This window comes from Agelaius phoeniceus, chromosome 30, assembly GCF_051311805.1.
Source record: "Agelaius phoeniceus isolate bAgePho1 chromosome 30, bAgePho1.hap1, whole genome shotgun sequence".
Lineage (NCBI taxonomy): Eukaryota > Metazoa > Chordata > Aves > Passeriformes > Icteridae > Agelaius > Agelaius phoeniceus.
In genome coordinates, this window is record NC_135294.1 from 4,603,025 (window position 1) to 4,617,221 (window position 14,197).

A 14,197-nucleotide genomic window follows, 5' to 3' on the forward strand; every position below is an offset into this window, starting at 1 on the left:
TCATTGGAACATTCAGAACGATTTATTGAAGTCAACCTCAAGCAAAAAAAAAAAAAAAAAAAAACAAAACAAACAAAAAAACGGATTTTCAGATCAGTGGAATGTCATTAAAAATCTTTCCTCACGGAAAAGCGAAAGGGAAAAAAAAAAAAAAGAAAACAAACAAACAAACAAAAAAACCAAACTAAAACCCACATCTGAATTCCAGAGTATTTGTAAAATAAAAAAAAAGGCAACATCCCAGTAAATAGAATGTACAAAAATTATATGTTCTACCATCACACACAGTCAGTAAGAAGCTAAAATATTACAGGCAAGTCTCGATACGCTCTACCTAGAGGACAGGAGCTATCTATGTACAGGGAACCAGCTTTACAGGCTTCACACTATGCAAGAGGACAGAGGCCAACACAAACCCCCCAAAATATTGGATATCTCAAAGTCTATGCAACATCAAGTCATGATACAGTAATGCCCCGTGGAATCAGACACTCCTCGTAGTGCCAGGGCTGCATCTGCGTCCAAAAACTCTTCCAAACCAACTCCGGTGAATAGCGACGCTTTGTTATTAAAGACTTGAGTGATTTCCTTAAAATAACATTTCACAGAATCTACAAAGTTTGTTACAGATAAACAAAGTCTACAGAAAGAACGACTCTACAAAGGTCCATCTTACAGAGCACGTGGGGATGGAGACGGATCCGCGGGGATCTGTGTTGTGCAACATCACTCATGTGGAGACAGACGGGCTGGGGTCCTCAGAGCACCCCAAATGCAACCCCCAACCCCTGGCTCAGATGGGACAGGATCACCCTGGGGGCTTGGTGGAAAGGTGACACCAAAATGAGATACAGATCCACGTGGAACAGGGAGTGTAGGGGTTCATCCAGTCTGGTTATGACCCAAAAGTGAGAGAGAACTGCAAGGTGGGACCCCAGGCAAGAACCCACTGAACTTACAAACAGTGGCACCTCCAGAGGGACCCCAGGCAGCTGCACCTCCAGATCCAGATCCAGATCCCCCTAGAGGGACCCCATGCAGCTGCCTGCCCCTGGAGCTGGTGGTGGCACAACAAGGGCACAGCCCTGGGGCACAGGGAGTGGTAAATGGCTTTGGCAAATTCATACATGTTTTCCCTTTTTTATTCACATTAAGCACAGAAATCCCCTACACAAAGCACAGTTCCAGCTCCCTACCTCCCGCTCTGGAGCAGCAGGACCCCTCCCAGGGGAACACAGACCTGAGCTGCTCACTGGGAAATACAGTATCACAGGAAACAACCTTTCTTTTCTTCCTGTTTTGCCTTTTTCTCTTCCTCCTTTTTCCCTCAGAACAACACTGGGAATACATCCAACGTGTAGGAGTGTATCTTAAGTGCAAATGTTTTTGCTACACAAAGAGAAATGGTGGGGAAAGCTGATGGGAATGGGAAGCAAAGGGACAGCACTGCTCCAAGGTTGGCGTCTCCCACGCAACACCTGGTGAGCACAAACCTCCCAAACCCTCCCGTTTGCCATGGATCCACTGCACAGCAGGAGCAGGAGGGAACTTGGGGGGAAGTCAAGGACATTTTTCAATGCAGTATACAAAAAAAAAAAAAAAAAAAAATCATGTATAAATAAAAAAAAGCTGTAAAAGGAACCGCAGAGCTTCAAGTACATTAAACCCTGAATTCAATGAGGCAGAGGTTTCCATGTTAAAGTGACTTCTCCGTACCAGCGTCGGACACCCCCATCCCACCCTCCCCCCTCCCCTCCCACATAATTCTGTAAAGTTTCAATATATACAGATTTTATGCTCATTGATAATTATGTCTAGTAATTGTGTCTTTCCCATTCTAGCCTGAAATTAAGATAAAAGAAGGGGTTTTTTTTAAGAAGAAAGGCCAAAAATCCACATTCCAGCCCTATTACTCCATTTGAACTGATTCTCCAAGACCATGTGGTGATTTGCCCACGAAATTTCCTTCCTGAGCTGCAAACACCTTCAAAAGCCTATGGACAGGACAAGTCTATACAATAATCTGACAGCTACAACAGCTAATGCTTTTGCACAATGTGTTCAGGAATGGTGGAACCAGCCTCTGCACCACTGGAATCACAGAATCCTGGAATTCTTGCTTCTAGATTCATCTGGCCACAGGCTGCAGGATGTGCCCAGGTGCAGCTGCAGAGGAGAAGCTCCAGTAAACCACAAACCCTGTTCCCCAGGCAGGGCAGCTCAGGCACTGCCCAGGTGCCAGAGATGGAGGCAGGAGGTCACCAGAAGTGTGGAGCCACCTCAAAAATGTAACAAGAAAATAGGTGAAAAACATGTCACTGTGTTCCCATGAAGGAAAAACAATGTGCTGGGACAGCACACTGCAATTCTCCACCAAAATTACCAATTCTGTGGATTTCCCCTAGGTCTCAGCATGAAATGACCCAACTATTCATGATTCCTTATTTTGGAGCCCACACAAATTAATTCAGCAGCTGCCTCCCACTCTGCTGAAGCCAATCCATCAGAACAGCTGTGCAATCTTTTCCTTACAAAGGAGCTGCACTAAGCAACTACATTCTGGTTACTCAGCTTACAAAGATGTGGTTAAAATGTACATTTTAGCATCTGAGCCTGGCACTCAGAACAGTCACCAAGATGCTCTGAACTGGCCTGTTTATAATGTTAAATCTTAAAGCTTTTTGAAAGACTCACCTTCTCTTCAGTTCAGAGTTTTGTTCACAAACTAAACAACCTCTCCTGTTTTTCCTCCCAGGTCCAAGCTGCTATGAATCACTTTTTGGTGAAAAAAGAAGCATCTCTAAGAAGTCTGAACACAAAGTGAACCAAGACATGGAGTGGCACAGGAGGAACAGCAGCCTCCATCACAGCATTTGAGAAGTTTAAAGCCTTCTGTGCCCTGGCAGAGCACTGTGGCACTGCCAGGGTGGCCACTGCCAGTTTGTGCTCCTGTCCAATGCTCCCAAGGTGTCCTGGTGCTGCCACACCACGTCCCTCTGCTCAGCAGGTCACCATGGACAAGGAATGAATGGAGCAGGTTGGGGCACTCACACAGCAGCACAGTATCAGCAACATATCTGATATATATATATATATATATATACATATTTTTATACATATATATAAAATATATCAGCTGATAGCTGCAGTATCAGAATGCTCTGACTTCAGAGAAAATCACTGAACATTATCAAGCCTAATAAAGAATATAAAGTGAACACCTCAGGCCTTACAGACATGGTAGCAAGAGCTGTGTTTGGAATTTCTGAGAAGGTTAAACATCCTCAATAAGAGCATAAAAAGAGACATTTCCCACACAAAACGTTAAGAAAAATAAAATCCTTTTTGTACCTTATTTTTTTTTCTTTAAAAATACCAAAATCCAGCACTGCTTTCCAGCAGGGTTAGTGTTGGACCCTGACTGGAGCATGGCCCACAGCAGGAAGTGCTTTAGGGATCCCAAAGCTGCTGCCCCAGGAGTGCCCCAGCACCCGTGGGGTCTGGCACCCCAAGGGAGGTGTGGGCAGCTGCTCAGGGACTGTAGTGTATCCATCACTGATTGCACACACAAAAAACTCCCCCTGTACACCAGTGTGAGGATGAGAAGGACACCAGGCAGAGGCAAGACACGCTCTAAATTCCACACGGATTTTTTTTTCTTGATCTGAGAAGTCTCCGTGTTCCCACAGGTTTGTGTAAGCAGTTTTCCAGAGACAAGGTTCTTAATTCCAAGGCTCAGTTCAGCCAGATGCCAGCAACATTTGATTATTTTCAGTACCCACGAGCAGAGGCTGGCAGGGAGTAGCTGTTATCAGTACACAAGTCAGAAGTACTCACTGTACCAGGGCATGGGGGGACAGTGCTTGGTGAGATTGTGGGCTGGGGGGGGAAAGAGTCACCAAAACTAGCTCCAGCCTGGGGACACCAGTGCCCTGTGGCTCCTTGCACAAAAAAATGGAGGAATATAGGTTTTCTAAAAAAATTCTGGAGCAAGAGCCAACATAAGCCACCTTGAAAGCCTCACTGAAGGAGTCTGTCTCTCTGATTAACAGAGGAAATCCCAAGACAGAATCATCTCCTGAGGCATCAGCTGGCTGGGATATGGCCCCTTACCCAGACACAAAATACCCTGTTCATTGAGGAAGTGCTGAGATGTTCCTCAGCTCCATTAACAATGAAGATTGACGTAAGAAGATCTCTCTCAACAAAAAATATTAACACTCCATCGAAACCAACATGCACATGGGTCAGGTCCCTCATGTGCCCAAGTCTCCCTGAAACCAAGGGGAGCCTGAGAAGGCAAGACTGAAGAATCACTCAGTAACTGCCACCAAACCAGGTGAGGAAGCCACTGGCAGGACTGCCTTCAGCTCTGGCTGAGGCTGGGAGCCTCTCCTGCCTGGAAGGGCTTTCCAAAATATAGGTGGGGATACAGAAATGACCACTGTGCAATTAAACTCTGAATTTTTGCATGTCTGCAAACACCCAAGACAGCTCTGGAGCAAGGCACCACCATTTCTTCCTCACTGCCAGACCTTGTGTTACGAGCACTTCCCAGAAGTCACAGGCCTGATTTCTCACAGGAAAAGCTTCACAATATTATTCAGAAGTAAACATGAGAGACAACCTACCTTCTCCAATGCCTTTAACAATAAGTACTGGAACAGAGGCATTTCAGAGTCACCTGGTCTGACACCCACACCTGTCTGTTTGGCATCTCAGTGTTACAGAGGGGAGAGGCTTTGCTCTTTCCATAAACTAGACACAAAAGTTACGTTGGCTTCGCTGTTTTGTTTTTAAAGACACGATGACTGATCAAAGCCAGATCTTCAACACCCTTTCAAAATTAAATAAATAAATATGTGGCTATGCTTTGCTTTCTACACTCAAAGAACATTATTTTAAACAGAATATTCTTTTCACTGTCAAAAGGTTTACGGTTTTCTTCAAAGGCCAAGACGCTCCTGGTTTCCAACAGTAAGAGCTGCTGTAGCACATTCAAGGGTAAAAGAAAGACCAAACAATAAAAACCAAACACCACTGCCTGGTCCTTCTCACTCAGCTCAATGGTCCCATTCCAGCTCACACGTGACGGCGCCGAGGACAAAGCCGAGTGTGGCACTGCAAACTCTGAGTTCATCGCCTGCTGCCCCTCTTCTCCCCTCCCGTGTTTGTTTTTAACCAAATTCACTCCTTTGCCTCTTCCACAGCATTCTGTGCTTCCAATTTGCACTTGATCTTGCTCCAGTACTCGGGTGCCACAGGAGATTTGGGGTCGTGTGCGGAGCAGCAGAGGCGGCCGTCCAGCGCCGACGGCACCAGGGCTCCCTTCTCGTGATCCTTGCAGAAGGAGTGGGGGCAAAACTCACAGAAGGACACGGCAGGATTGCTACAGATGTCACACTGATGCCATGGACATTCCCACTTTCCTGAGGAGGGGAGGAGAGAGAGAAAGGAATTGGAATTAGTGCACTTTGGAGACAGCACTGGCCTTTAATCCTCACTCCATGCTCGGATGAATGCAAACAAAGTTCAGAAAAATCAGCCACTACTTCTGCTTCTTGTGTACAAGAATCCGACTGAACACAGTTCTGTTCTGCATTTTTTAGGCAAAAAGATGATGTTCATGTTTCAATCAAAATAAAAGGAAGTCTGATTCAAGGAGAGGAACAAGAGCAATATAAAAGAGTATGACAAAGCCTCTGCCCACCAGTTCCATTTAGGAACAGTCACCCGATGTACTGCTAAAAGTGAGTGGTGCACTTTTTCAAAAGCAAATTTGGTGCACTTAGTGCAAATGAATACTGCATTTAATGTAAGTGAGCACTGTATTTTATGTACATGAATGTTGCATTTCATCTCCAACACTGTCTTGTAGCAGGAAGGAGAAGTTGAGCAGGAGGAGCCACCGTTCTTACCAAAAGGTGGTTGAGTCAGGTTAAGGCATAGGAGGTGGTATGCTTTGGGACAGTCCTTCTTATCACACATGACCAGCTCTCCCCCATCTCCACACTGGAAACAGTTATCTTCATGCATCTGCTTCTGTTCTGTTTTTATTTTCCGCTTCTTCTGCTTTAGTTTTGCATTTTTCACCTTCTCTTCATTTGCTGTTGCAAATGCTGTCTGAGAAGGAGAAAATAACAACAGAGAGTCACTTATAAACCCCCAGCATTCAAGTAAATGTTGGGTTATTATTTGCATGAATTCTTTTTAAATGAGATCCATTTAAAATCGTTTTTAAGCTCTAAAAACCAGAAATGCTCATTCAGATGTTTCTGAATTAACTTCCTGCCAGACACAACAGCATGGCAGGGCAGACTATAGAATCTTTGGAGACTTCCAAGGGTAGAAAGTATTAGGCTAAAGAGTGAAATAAATCCAGACCCTCTTTGGCCTAGAGAATCTCTGGGTTTGGGAGGAGAAGCTCCAGTTCCATCCATGTACCTTGGGCCGCACTCCCAGGAAGCCGCTGCAGTTTTCTGCTCCGCAGTGACACTCGGTCCTGCCATTGCCCAGGCAATCCAGGTTGTAATTGAATGTTAATTCCATTCCTGAAATGTAAAAGAAAAACAATTCACCCACACGGACAGTCGGTTCTGCCACTGCCCAGGCAATCCAGGTTGTAATTGAATGTTAATTCCATTCCTGAAATGTAAAGAAAAACAATTCACCCACACCCTGAAATGTAAAGAAAAACAATTCACCCACACCACTGAGGGAAGACAAGCCTGTGACAAACAACATTTCATTAGCATTTGTTACCATGAGACCCCTGCTAAAAGTGGAACCTTAAGTATCATCTCCACACCAATGAATGAAAAGTTCCTAAACACTTCACTGGTATTAATAACTTTAAAGAAAAAGCCATGATTCTAAGTGAGGAACTTGGCCACTGCAAGACAAAAGCAAACATGCCAAATAGTGCCATCCTTTTACCTGCAGGAATGTCACAAAGAGCAAACAGTCCAACTCTAATGTCACCATTCACTGTCCACTTCTGTGTTTCACAGTTTGGGTTACAACTATGGTTCATAAAACGAGAGTAGTTCCCCTTTGGGCCAGCATCTATTATTCGGTCCTTAAAGGAAAAAGACAAAGATGTGTTTAGTGCTTAGAAAGCAAAGAGGTTTCCTGCTGCTGAGTGACATTTGCTATCAAACAAGACACAATATTCACCTTGGTTACAGTTAGCATATAAAAATTGGTGACACTGTTCTCGTGAGCACGTTTGATCCGCAGCCGGCACTCCTCCTCGTCAATCAGCTCCCCAACGTATTCATTCACAAATTCACCCTGCAAAGAAGAACAAAACTAAGTAATCTCTGCATCCTAACCACAATCATAAAGGGAAGCAGGACAGAAAAAAGCATTTCCTATAAAAAAGACTCTGATCATCACAAAAAGTGTTACACTTTACTGGTCTAGTAGGCACAGTGTGAATACATGCACCAGGTAATTGCTGTCCTAGAATTACACCCAGGCAGAATAAAAGGCAGCCCTGTTCCTGCATTCAGTACACAAGACAGTTGTCAGGTCCATAAAACCCTTTCAACCTTCCAACTTTCCTTCTAAGAGGACAATGTGACAATATCCATGGACTCCTCAGGAACAGGAACTGTTACAGTAAGTATTTTCACTACAAACTTCACTTTTATTAGGACTTTAGTAGTCAGTAAGCTCAGAACATTTGCAGTAGCACAGTTTTCATGAAACACAGATTTTAAAAGTTCTGAATTTAATAAAACTAATGGCTAAACCCCATGTTTAAAAGCAGCCCTTCAGGCCTGCTTTTTCCAGAAAATACAACTGTGACAGTGCAGAGTGCAATGCTTTCACCCAGACCCACCCTGACGGCTGTCACAGCCCTGTTCTGGCTCACTGTACTGTCATTGTCATATTTTCTGGAAAAATTTCTTTGCCCAGGACTTTGCTCCTGGGAAGCTGAGAAGCCTCAGAAAAAAAAAGAAAACAATAATTATCTGATTTGCTTCTCCTGTGTTTTGCTGCTTTGGAGTGTGTTTGGACATTGTTTACCAAGAGGTGATTGTTTAATTGATTTCATGTGAATTGTTTTTGACTTACTGGCCAACTGGGGCCAAGCTGTGCTGTACTCTGGGGAGAGAATCACGAGTTGCAATTAGTATCTTGCTAGCCTTCTGTCTGTATCCTTTCTGTATTCTTTACTATAGTTTAATTTAGTATTTTTAATATAATATAGATAATAAAGTAATAAATCAGCCTTCTAAGAACATGGAGTCAGATGCATCATTCCTCCCTTCATTGGGGGTTGGTTGCTGTGTTGTGAGGTCTCCAGGATGAGGTAAGAGATGGGAATTTGACTCCATGCTCTTAGAAGGTTGATTTATTATTTTATGATATTAAAAGAAATTATATACTAACACTATACTAAAGAAAAAGAAAGGATACATCAGAAGGCTAGAAAAGAATGAATAATAAAAACCTGTGACAGACCAGAGTCCTGACACAGCTGGACTGGGATTGGTCATTAAATCAACACAATTCACATGGAACCAATCAAAGATGCACCTGTTGGTGAGCAACCTCTAGACCACAATCCAAAGCAATACTTATTTTCTGAGACTTCTCAGCTTCTCAGGAGAAAAATCCTGGGCAAAGAAGACTTTTCAGAAAACACAACACCGTACCTTTTTGATGCTCCTCTTGGTGCGGAGGCCCCAACCGCGACGCTCGGTTTTGATGATCTCCGCGTCAGGGTAGAGCCTCTTGGTGAAGCACTGGTTCTGGCAGCGCTCCCCAGCTGGGCACACCTGAGGGTGGCACTCGTACTGCAGCATCCTGTTGAGGCACTCTGACTCCAGCCCACAGGGGTTCTCGTCTGAGGGCTTGCAGTTACAGCGTGGGATCTCCGACAGGTCTGCAACCTGGATCTGCACCTTCCCGATCACCTTGTTGGACTGGGGAGCAAAGGGCACAACAAGGCATGAAGGCAATGCACTGGGAACACAGAGTCAACAAATGATACAAAAAAGGCAAAGAAAAATGATTTTATTCTGTGTTTCCAGTTGGCCACCTGGATTTGCAGCTTCTCAATCACCTTGTTGGACTGGGGAGCAAAGGGCACAACAAGGGATGAAGGCAATGCACTGGGAACACAGAGTCAACAAATGATACAAAAAGGCAAAGAAAAATTATTTTATTTTGTAAAAAATTATTTTATTCTGTGTTTTATTCTGTGTTTCCAGTTGGCCACCTGGATCTGCACTTTCCCAATCACCATTTTGGACTAGGGAGCAAAGGGCACAACAAGGGATGAAGGCAATGCACTGGGAACACAGAGTCAACAAATGATACAAAAAAGGCAAAGAAAAATTATTTTATTCTGTGTTTTATTCTGTGTTTCCAGTTGGCCACCTGGATCTGCACTTTCCCAATCACCATTTTGGACTGGGGAGCAAAGGGCACAACAAGGCATGAAGGCAATGCACTGGGAACACAGAGTCAACAACTGACACCAAAGGGCAAAGAAAAATTAGTTTATTCTGTGTTTTACAGTACTGTAAAACACAACAAGAGATTAGTGAAAAGAACAGCAAAATTATTTACGTTAATTTCTTTAGGCTGAACACCTTGGAGTAGGTACAAAATTTAGAATTACAGAACAGTGTGAGTTGGAAGGGACCTTAAAGAATATCCATCCCAACCACTGCCATGGGCAGGGACACCTTCCACTAGACCAGGCTGCTCTGCTCCCCACCCAACTCATCCTTGAACACTGCCAGGGAGTGAGCAGCCACACCTTCTCCAGGCATCCTGACTCATGCACAGGGCAACTTACTCACACACAAAATAAAAATAAAATAGAAAGAGGCCAACTCACTTTAATGTGTTTATAGGGTGGAGGCTTCCTTGAATTCCTTTCAATTTCCAATGCCTCTTTGCTTTCTCTTTGTGCTTTCAGTTCCTGGAAACGCTTTGCTGCTTCTTCAAGTGCTGTGCAAGGAATTTAGAATAGAAAGCAATCAGTCCCAGTTGCTGCTAATCAAATATGTACATGTACATGTATCTATTTTTATTTTTTTTTTAAGACTAGGAACAGAACTTTATTAACAAAAAGACAAGCTAAAATTAGTTATTGCAATTTATCATGAATTTATCAGCAGGTACTTTCAGCAGGTACCAACATACTGAACAATGATCCCATGCAGCAGAGCCCAAGATCCATCTCAACATTCCCCCGTTTGTGGAAGCACTGAACTGGCCCACAACAACACACAATGAGTAGGCACTTAAACACATTTTTATCTGCAGTCAAGGGATCAACACAATGCTTGGATTTCACGTGAACACAGAACACTAGTCACATAATATTCCCATGCAGGTTAAGTGGTGATGGAGACACAAACACGTGGAATTTTTGTCATAAACCACTATAAACTTTGTTTGATTTTACCTTTCTTGAAGGTCTTGTTAATACTAGTTTGCCCCTCAGCAAAGCTTTTATCTCCTTCAACATAAGGGAAAACTCTGCCCTGGTGTACCCAATAGTAGTCATGTGAACCAAAGAAAAATACTGGGAAGTCCCCGATATCATGTTTGAGGCCCTGTATGTTGAGAGGCACAGACCTGGGATTGCAGATCTCTGCTGGCCACCACCTGCAGAGTAGGAGAGAAAAGAAGAATGTAAGTTCCCTGAACCAGAGCTTCCCAGTTTCCCTCATGGGATTGAGAAATAAAAGCCAGTTTTTGTTTCTCAAGGAAATGAATTCCTCCCTCATGCAGCCAAGGCTCCTGCTGGCAATGCCTGGGAAGCTCCATGCAAAACACAAGCAATGTTCTTACTCCAAATTCTGGGAAAGCCTTCTAAGAATATCCATGGCCTGAGAATGAGTTTCCAGGATCATCTGCAAACACCTGTATTGCTGCAGCTGACTAAAGCAAACACCAGCAAGGACAGCTGGGCTCTGGCAGCCCCTGCTTTCCCCCATCCTGACCACGCTCTGCAGAGCAAAGGTTGTGCAATCCAGAGTCCAGCACCTGGGAGAAGCAGGAGCATCACATTTCAAGGGTGACATCCATGTCTGACCCCAGGCAGAGGAATGATTGTATTTCTAACTCTTGTTCACGATGACTGAGCTGCTTGAAAACATCCAAACGAGTGCATTAAAACATCCAAAGCATTAAAACCCCCAAAAGTTGAACTTGCCTGTAATTCCCAAGCTTGACCCAAACGATCTGCTTGTACCGCAGCTTCTTGCCAGCTTTACAGTCATTGCAATTCCAGCATCCCTCAGGCATTTCTATGCTGAGACACTCGGGGTGGAAGGAAGCTGGGCACGACTCACAGCACAACAGTTTGCCACCTTGAAACAAAGAAGCCCTGCTTGGTTTGTAGAAGTCAGGATTGCTCCCCCCCGTGCACAGCAATTGATGTTCATTTTAGATCATCCGCTCCAGATTTCCCAAAGAAAAATGGCAAAAGAAAGGGATCAAGTCAAGCTTAACAATGTTGGTTAAAAAGGACTGTGCAGGGTTTAATCTAAGCTGGGACTGCATCAGACAAAAAGGCAGCTGAGGATTCAAACACGAGGTGAGCTGGCAGGAGGAGCCCCATTGCCAAGGGAACAGTGCTGCCAGCTTTTAGTGCTCTGGTGATGGCCAAAGCAACCACAAAACTCCACGTTTTTCAAGAATCCTTTTCAATCAACATTGCTCTGACTGAATCCCCAGCAATCATCAGCGAGCACCAACCCCACAGCCTATAGGTTGATCAATACTTTTCTGCTGCAAGGACAGGAAAAAGAGCTGTAATGTGTGTTTATTCCACAAAAAGTTTACCAGGATAAGCCCAGTACATAAAGCAGAATGAGACACACATGACTTGTCCCCATCCCAAAAATTCCTGGTACACAGAGGGAACCTCAGCACTGGGCTTCACATGAATTTCTGAAGTTTTATACTAATTTGGGCAAAAGTTATTTTGGTTGGCTCACATTCTGGAGGCTGTGTTACATGTGGAGAGCCACAGCACATCTCTAAGCCACCCTCAGCAAAGCAGCTCATGTAAGATGACTTGATACATTACACATACTGTAATATTTTATACATGTAGGTATATAAAATATATATACATGTTCTTATATGTATATATATTTAAAAATTAACAAGATTTTGTGTCCCGTATGGAAAATCTGGGAGAGATTTGAGAGTATTCAAACCAATTTTCAATCACAGTATCAAAAGAAGTGTGAATAGTCACTTTCAAACCTTTATCAGAAAATCTTGTTCACCTATAGACTTCCCAAAATATCATTGCATTAATTGATCATTGCATGTTACAATAAGCATTCCTTAAACAATTGAGTCGCATGACCAACACTGTATTTCCTCTGCTAAAACCAGTAAAATCCAGTCACACGGATCCTTCAGAGCTCCCAAACCCATAATGAAATTTTTCAAGTATTTTTTGCAAATGTAATTTCAGAGGAAATACAGACAAATCACTGAAACATTATCCAAGATGAGAAAATGCCAAGAGATGCAAAAATCAAACAAAATCAAACACAAAACTCTCAATGCTAAGCAAGAAAAAACCCAACATTACTCTCGGGATGCATTAGGCAGATATGGCTCAAGCTAAGCACAGGGCTCAAAATAATTCTTGTTTTCAGGAATTACAGGACTACTGCAAGCCATTGATCTCACAACGCTGACAGCGACCTAACTTGGGCTGGGAAATGGGGCACCGGCTCTGAACGCTCCCGGGGCACCAAAGTTCTGTGGGGAATGAAATACCAGAGCTGAGCATTGCACACAGACAGCAGGAACTGCCCTGCAGGGATGAGGAGAGCCTCAATCCCTTCAGCAGCAGGAACTGCCCCAGGGATCCAGAGAGCCTCAATCCCTTCAGCAGCAGGAACTGCCCTGCAGGGATGAGGAGAGCCTCAATCCCTTCAGCAGCAGGAACTGCCCCAGGGATCCAGAGAGCCTCAGTCCCCTTGGCAGCAGGAACTGCCCTGCAGGGATGAGGAGAGCCTCAATCCCTTCAGCAGCAGGAACTGCCCTGCAGGGATGTGGAGAGCCTCAATCCCTTCAGCAGCAGGAGCTGCCCTGCAGGGATGAGGAGAGCCTCAATCCCTTCAGCAGCAGGAACTGCCCCTCCATCCCTCAGCAGCAGGAACTGCGCCTCACCCCCTTGGGACCAGGAACTGCCCCTCAGTCCCCTCGGCAGCAGGAACTGCCCCCAGGGATCCAGAGAGCCTCAGTCCCCTTGGCAACAGGAACTGCCCTGCAGGGATGTGGAGAGCCTCAGTCCCCTTGGCACCAGGAACTGCCCCAGGGATCCAGAGAGCCTCAACCCCCTTGGCAGCAGGAACTGCCCCAGGGATCCCTCAGCAGCAGGAACTGCCCCCAGGGATCTGGGGAGGAACTGGCACCAGGAACTGCCCCACAGGGGTCTGGAGAGCCTCACCCCCTTGGCACCAGGAACTGCCCCTCCATCCCTCAGCACCAGGAACTGCCCCTCACCCCCTCGGCACTAGGAACTGCCCCCAGGGATCCAGAGAGCCTCAGTCCCCTTGGCAGCAGGAACTGCCCCACAGGGGTCTGGAGAGCCTCAGTCCCCTGGGCAGCAGGAACTGCCCCCAGGGATCCAGAGAGCCTCACCCCCTTGTCACCAGGAACTGCCCCTCAGCCCCCTTGGCAGCAGGAGGGGTCCCTGAGCTGCAGGGTCCCAGCCTGGCTGTGGCCAAGACCCATCCCCAGGGGAGGGGACAGGCATGGGGCACTCAGGCTCGGTGGTGGAGGTGGGACACGAGGCCCATGGGGCACACTCAGGTCAAACCTCCCTGCCCTCCTGCTCTCACAAGGACACAGCACCCACCCTTGTCCAGCCCCAAACGCCCTCTCTCCTCTCAGGACCTGCACAAGTTCCAAAGCAGCACATCTCCCTCTGCTTCCAATCCCTTTAAGAAGTGTTTTACATCATCCAGGTCAATACTGAACTGCAACAACATCGAGATCCATCTGCCTCCTCTTCACATTGCTGTGCAAACAGCTCCCTGAACCTGGAACAGCCCAGGCCAGATAGAGAGTGACCAAATCTCTTCCAAGGAGAATTTAGTGACAGCAATTATTTTAAGCCCTTTTATAATTAAAAAAAAAAAAAAATAAAAAATCGCCAACAACATGAACACAGGCTCACAAAAACCATGAGTGA

The 14,197-nt window shown here is 45.2% G+C and overlaps 1 protein-coding gene across 9 annotated transcripts in view; it reads right to left on the reverse strand.

Annotated features, from left to right (window-relative positions):
* Nucleotides 1-583: 583 nt before the first annotated feature.
* NSD3 (nuclear receptor binding SET domain protein 3) overlaps nt 584-14,197 on the reverse strand; it is a 39,851-nt gene continuing 26,237 nt past the window's right edge. For 8 of the 9 annotated variants that reach the window (XM_054650681.2, XM_054650686.2, XM_054650677.2 and 5 more), the window contains 9 exons: nt 11,186-11,342; nt 10,433-10,635; nt 9,860-9,972; nt 8,667-8,936; nt 7,177-7,293; nt 6,937-7,078; nt 6,445-6,551; nt 5,919-6,123; nt 584-5,429 (listed from right to left, as the gene is read on the reverse strand). In XM_054650681.2, coding sequence (XP_054506656.1) covers nt 5,188-5,429; nt 5,919-6,123; nt 6,445-6,551; nt 6,937-7,078; nt 7,177-7,293; nt 8,667-8,936; nt 9,860-9,972; nt 10,433-10,635; nt 11,186-11,342 — 1,556 coding nt within the window. In that variant the 3' untranslated portion in view covers nt 584-5,187. Of the gene's footprint in view, nt 5,430-5,918; nt 6,124-6,444; nt 6,552-6,936; nt 7,079-7,176; nt 7,294-8,666; nt 8,937-9,071; nt 9,086-9,859; nt 9,973-10,432; nt 10,636-11,185; nt 11,343-14,197 lie in introns of those variants that run through there. The other variant, XR_013185585.1, reaches the window with a different exon arrangement.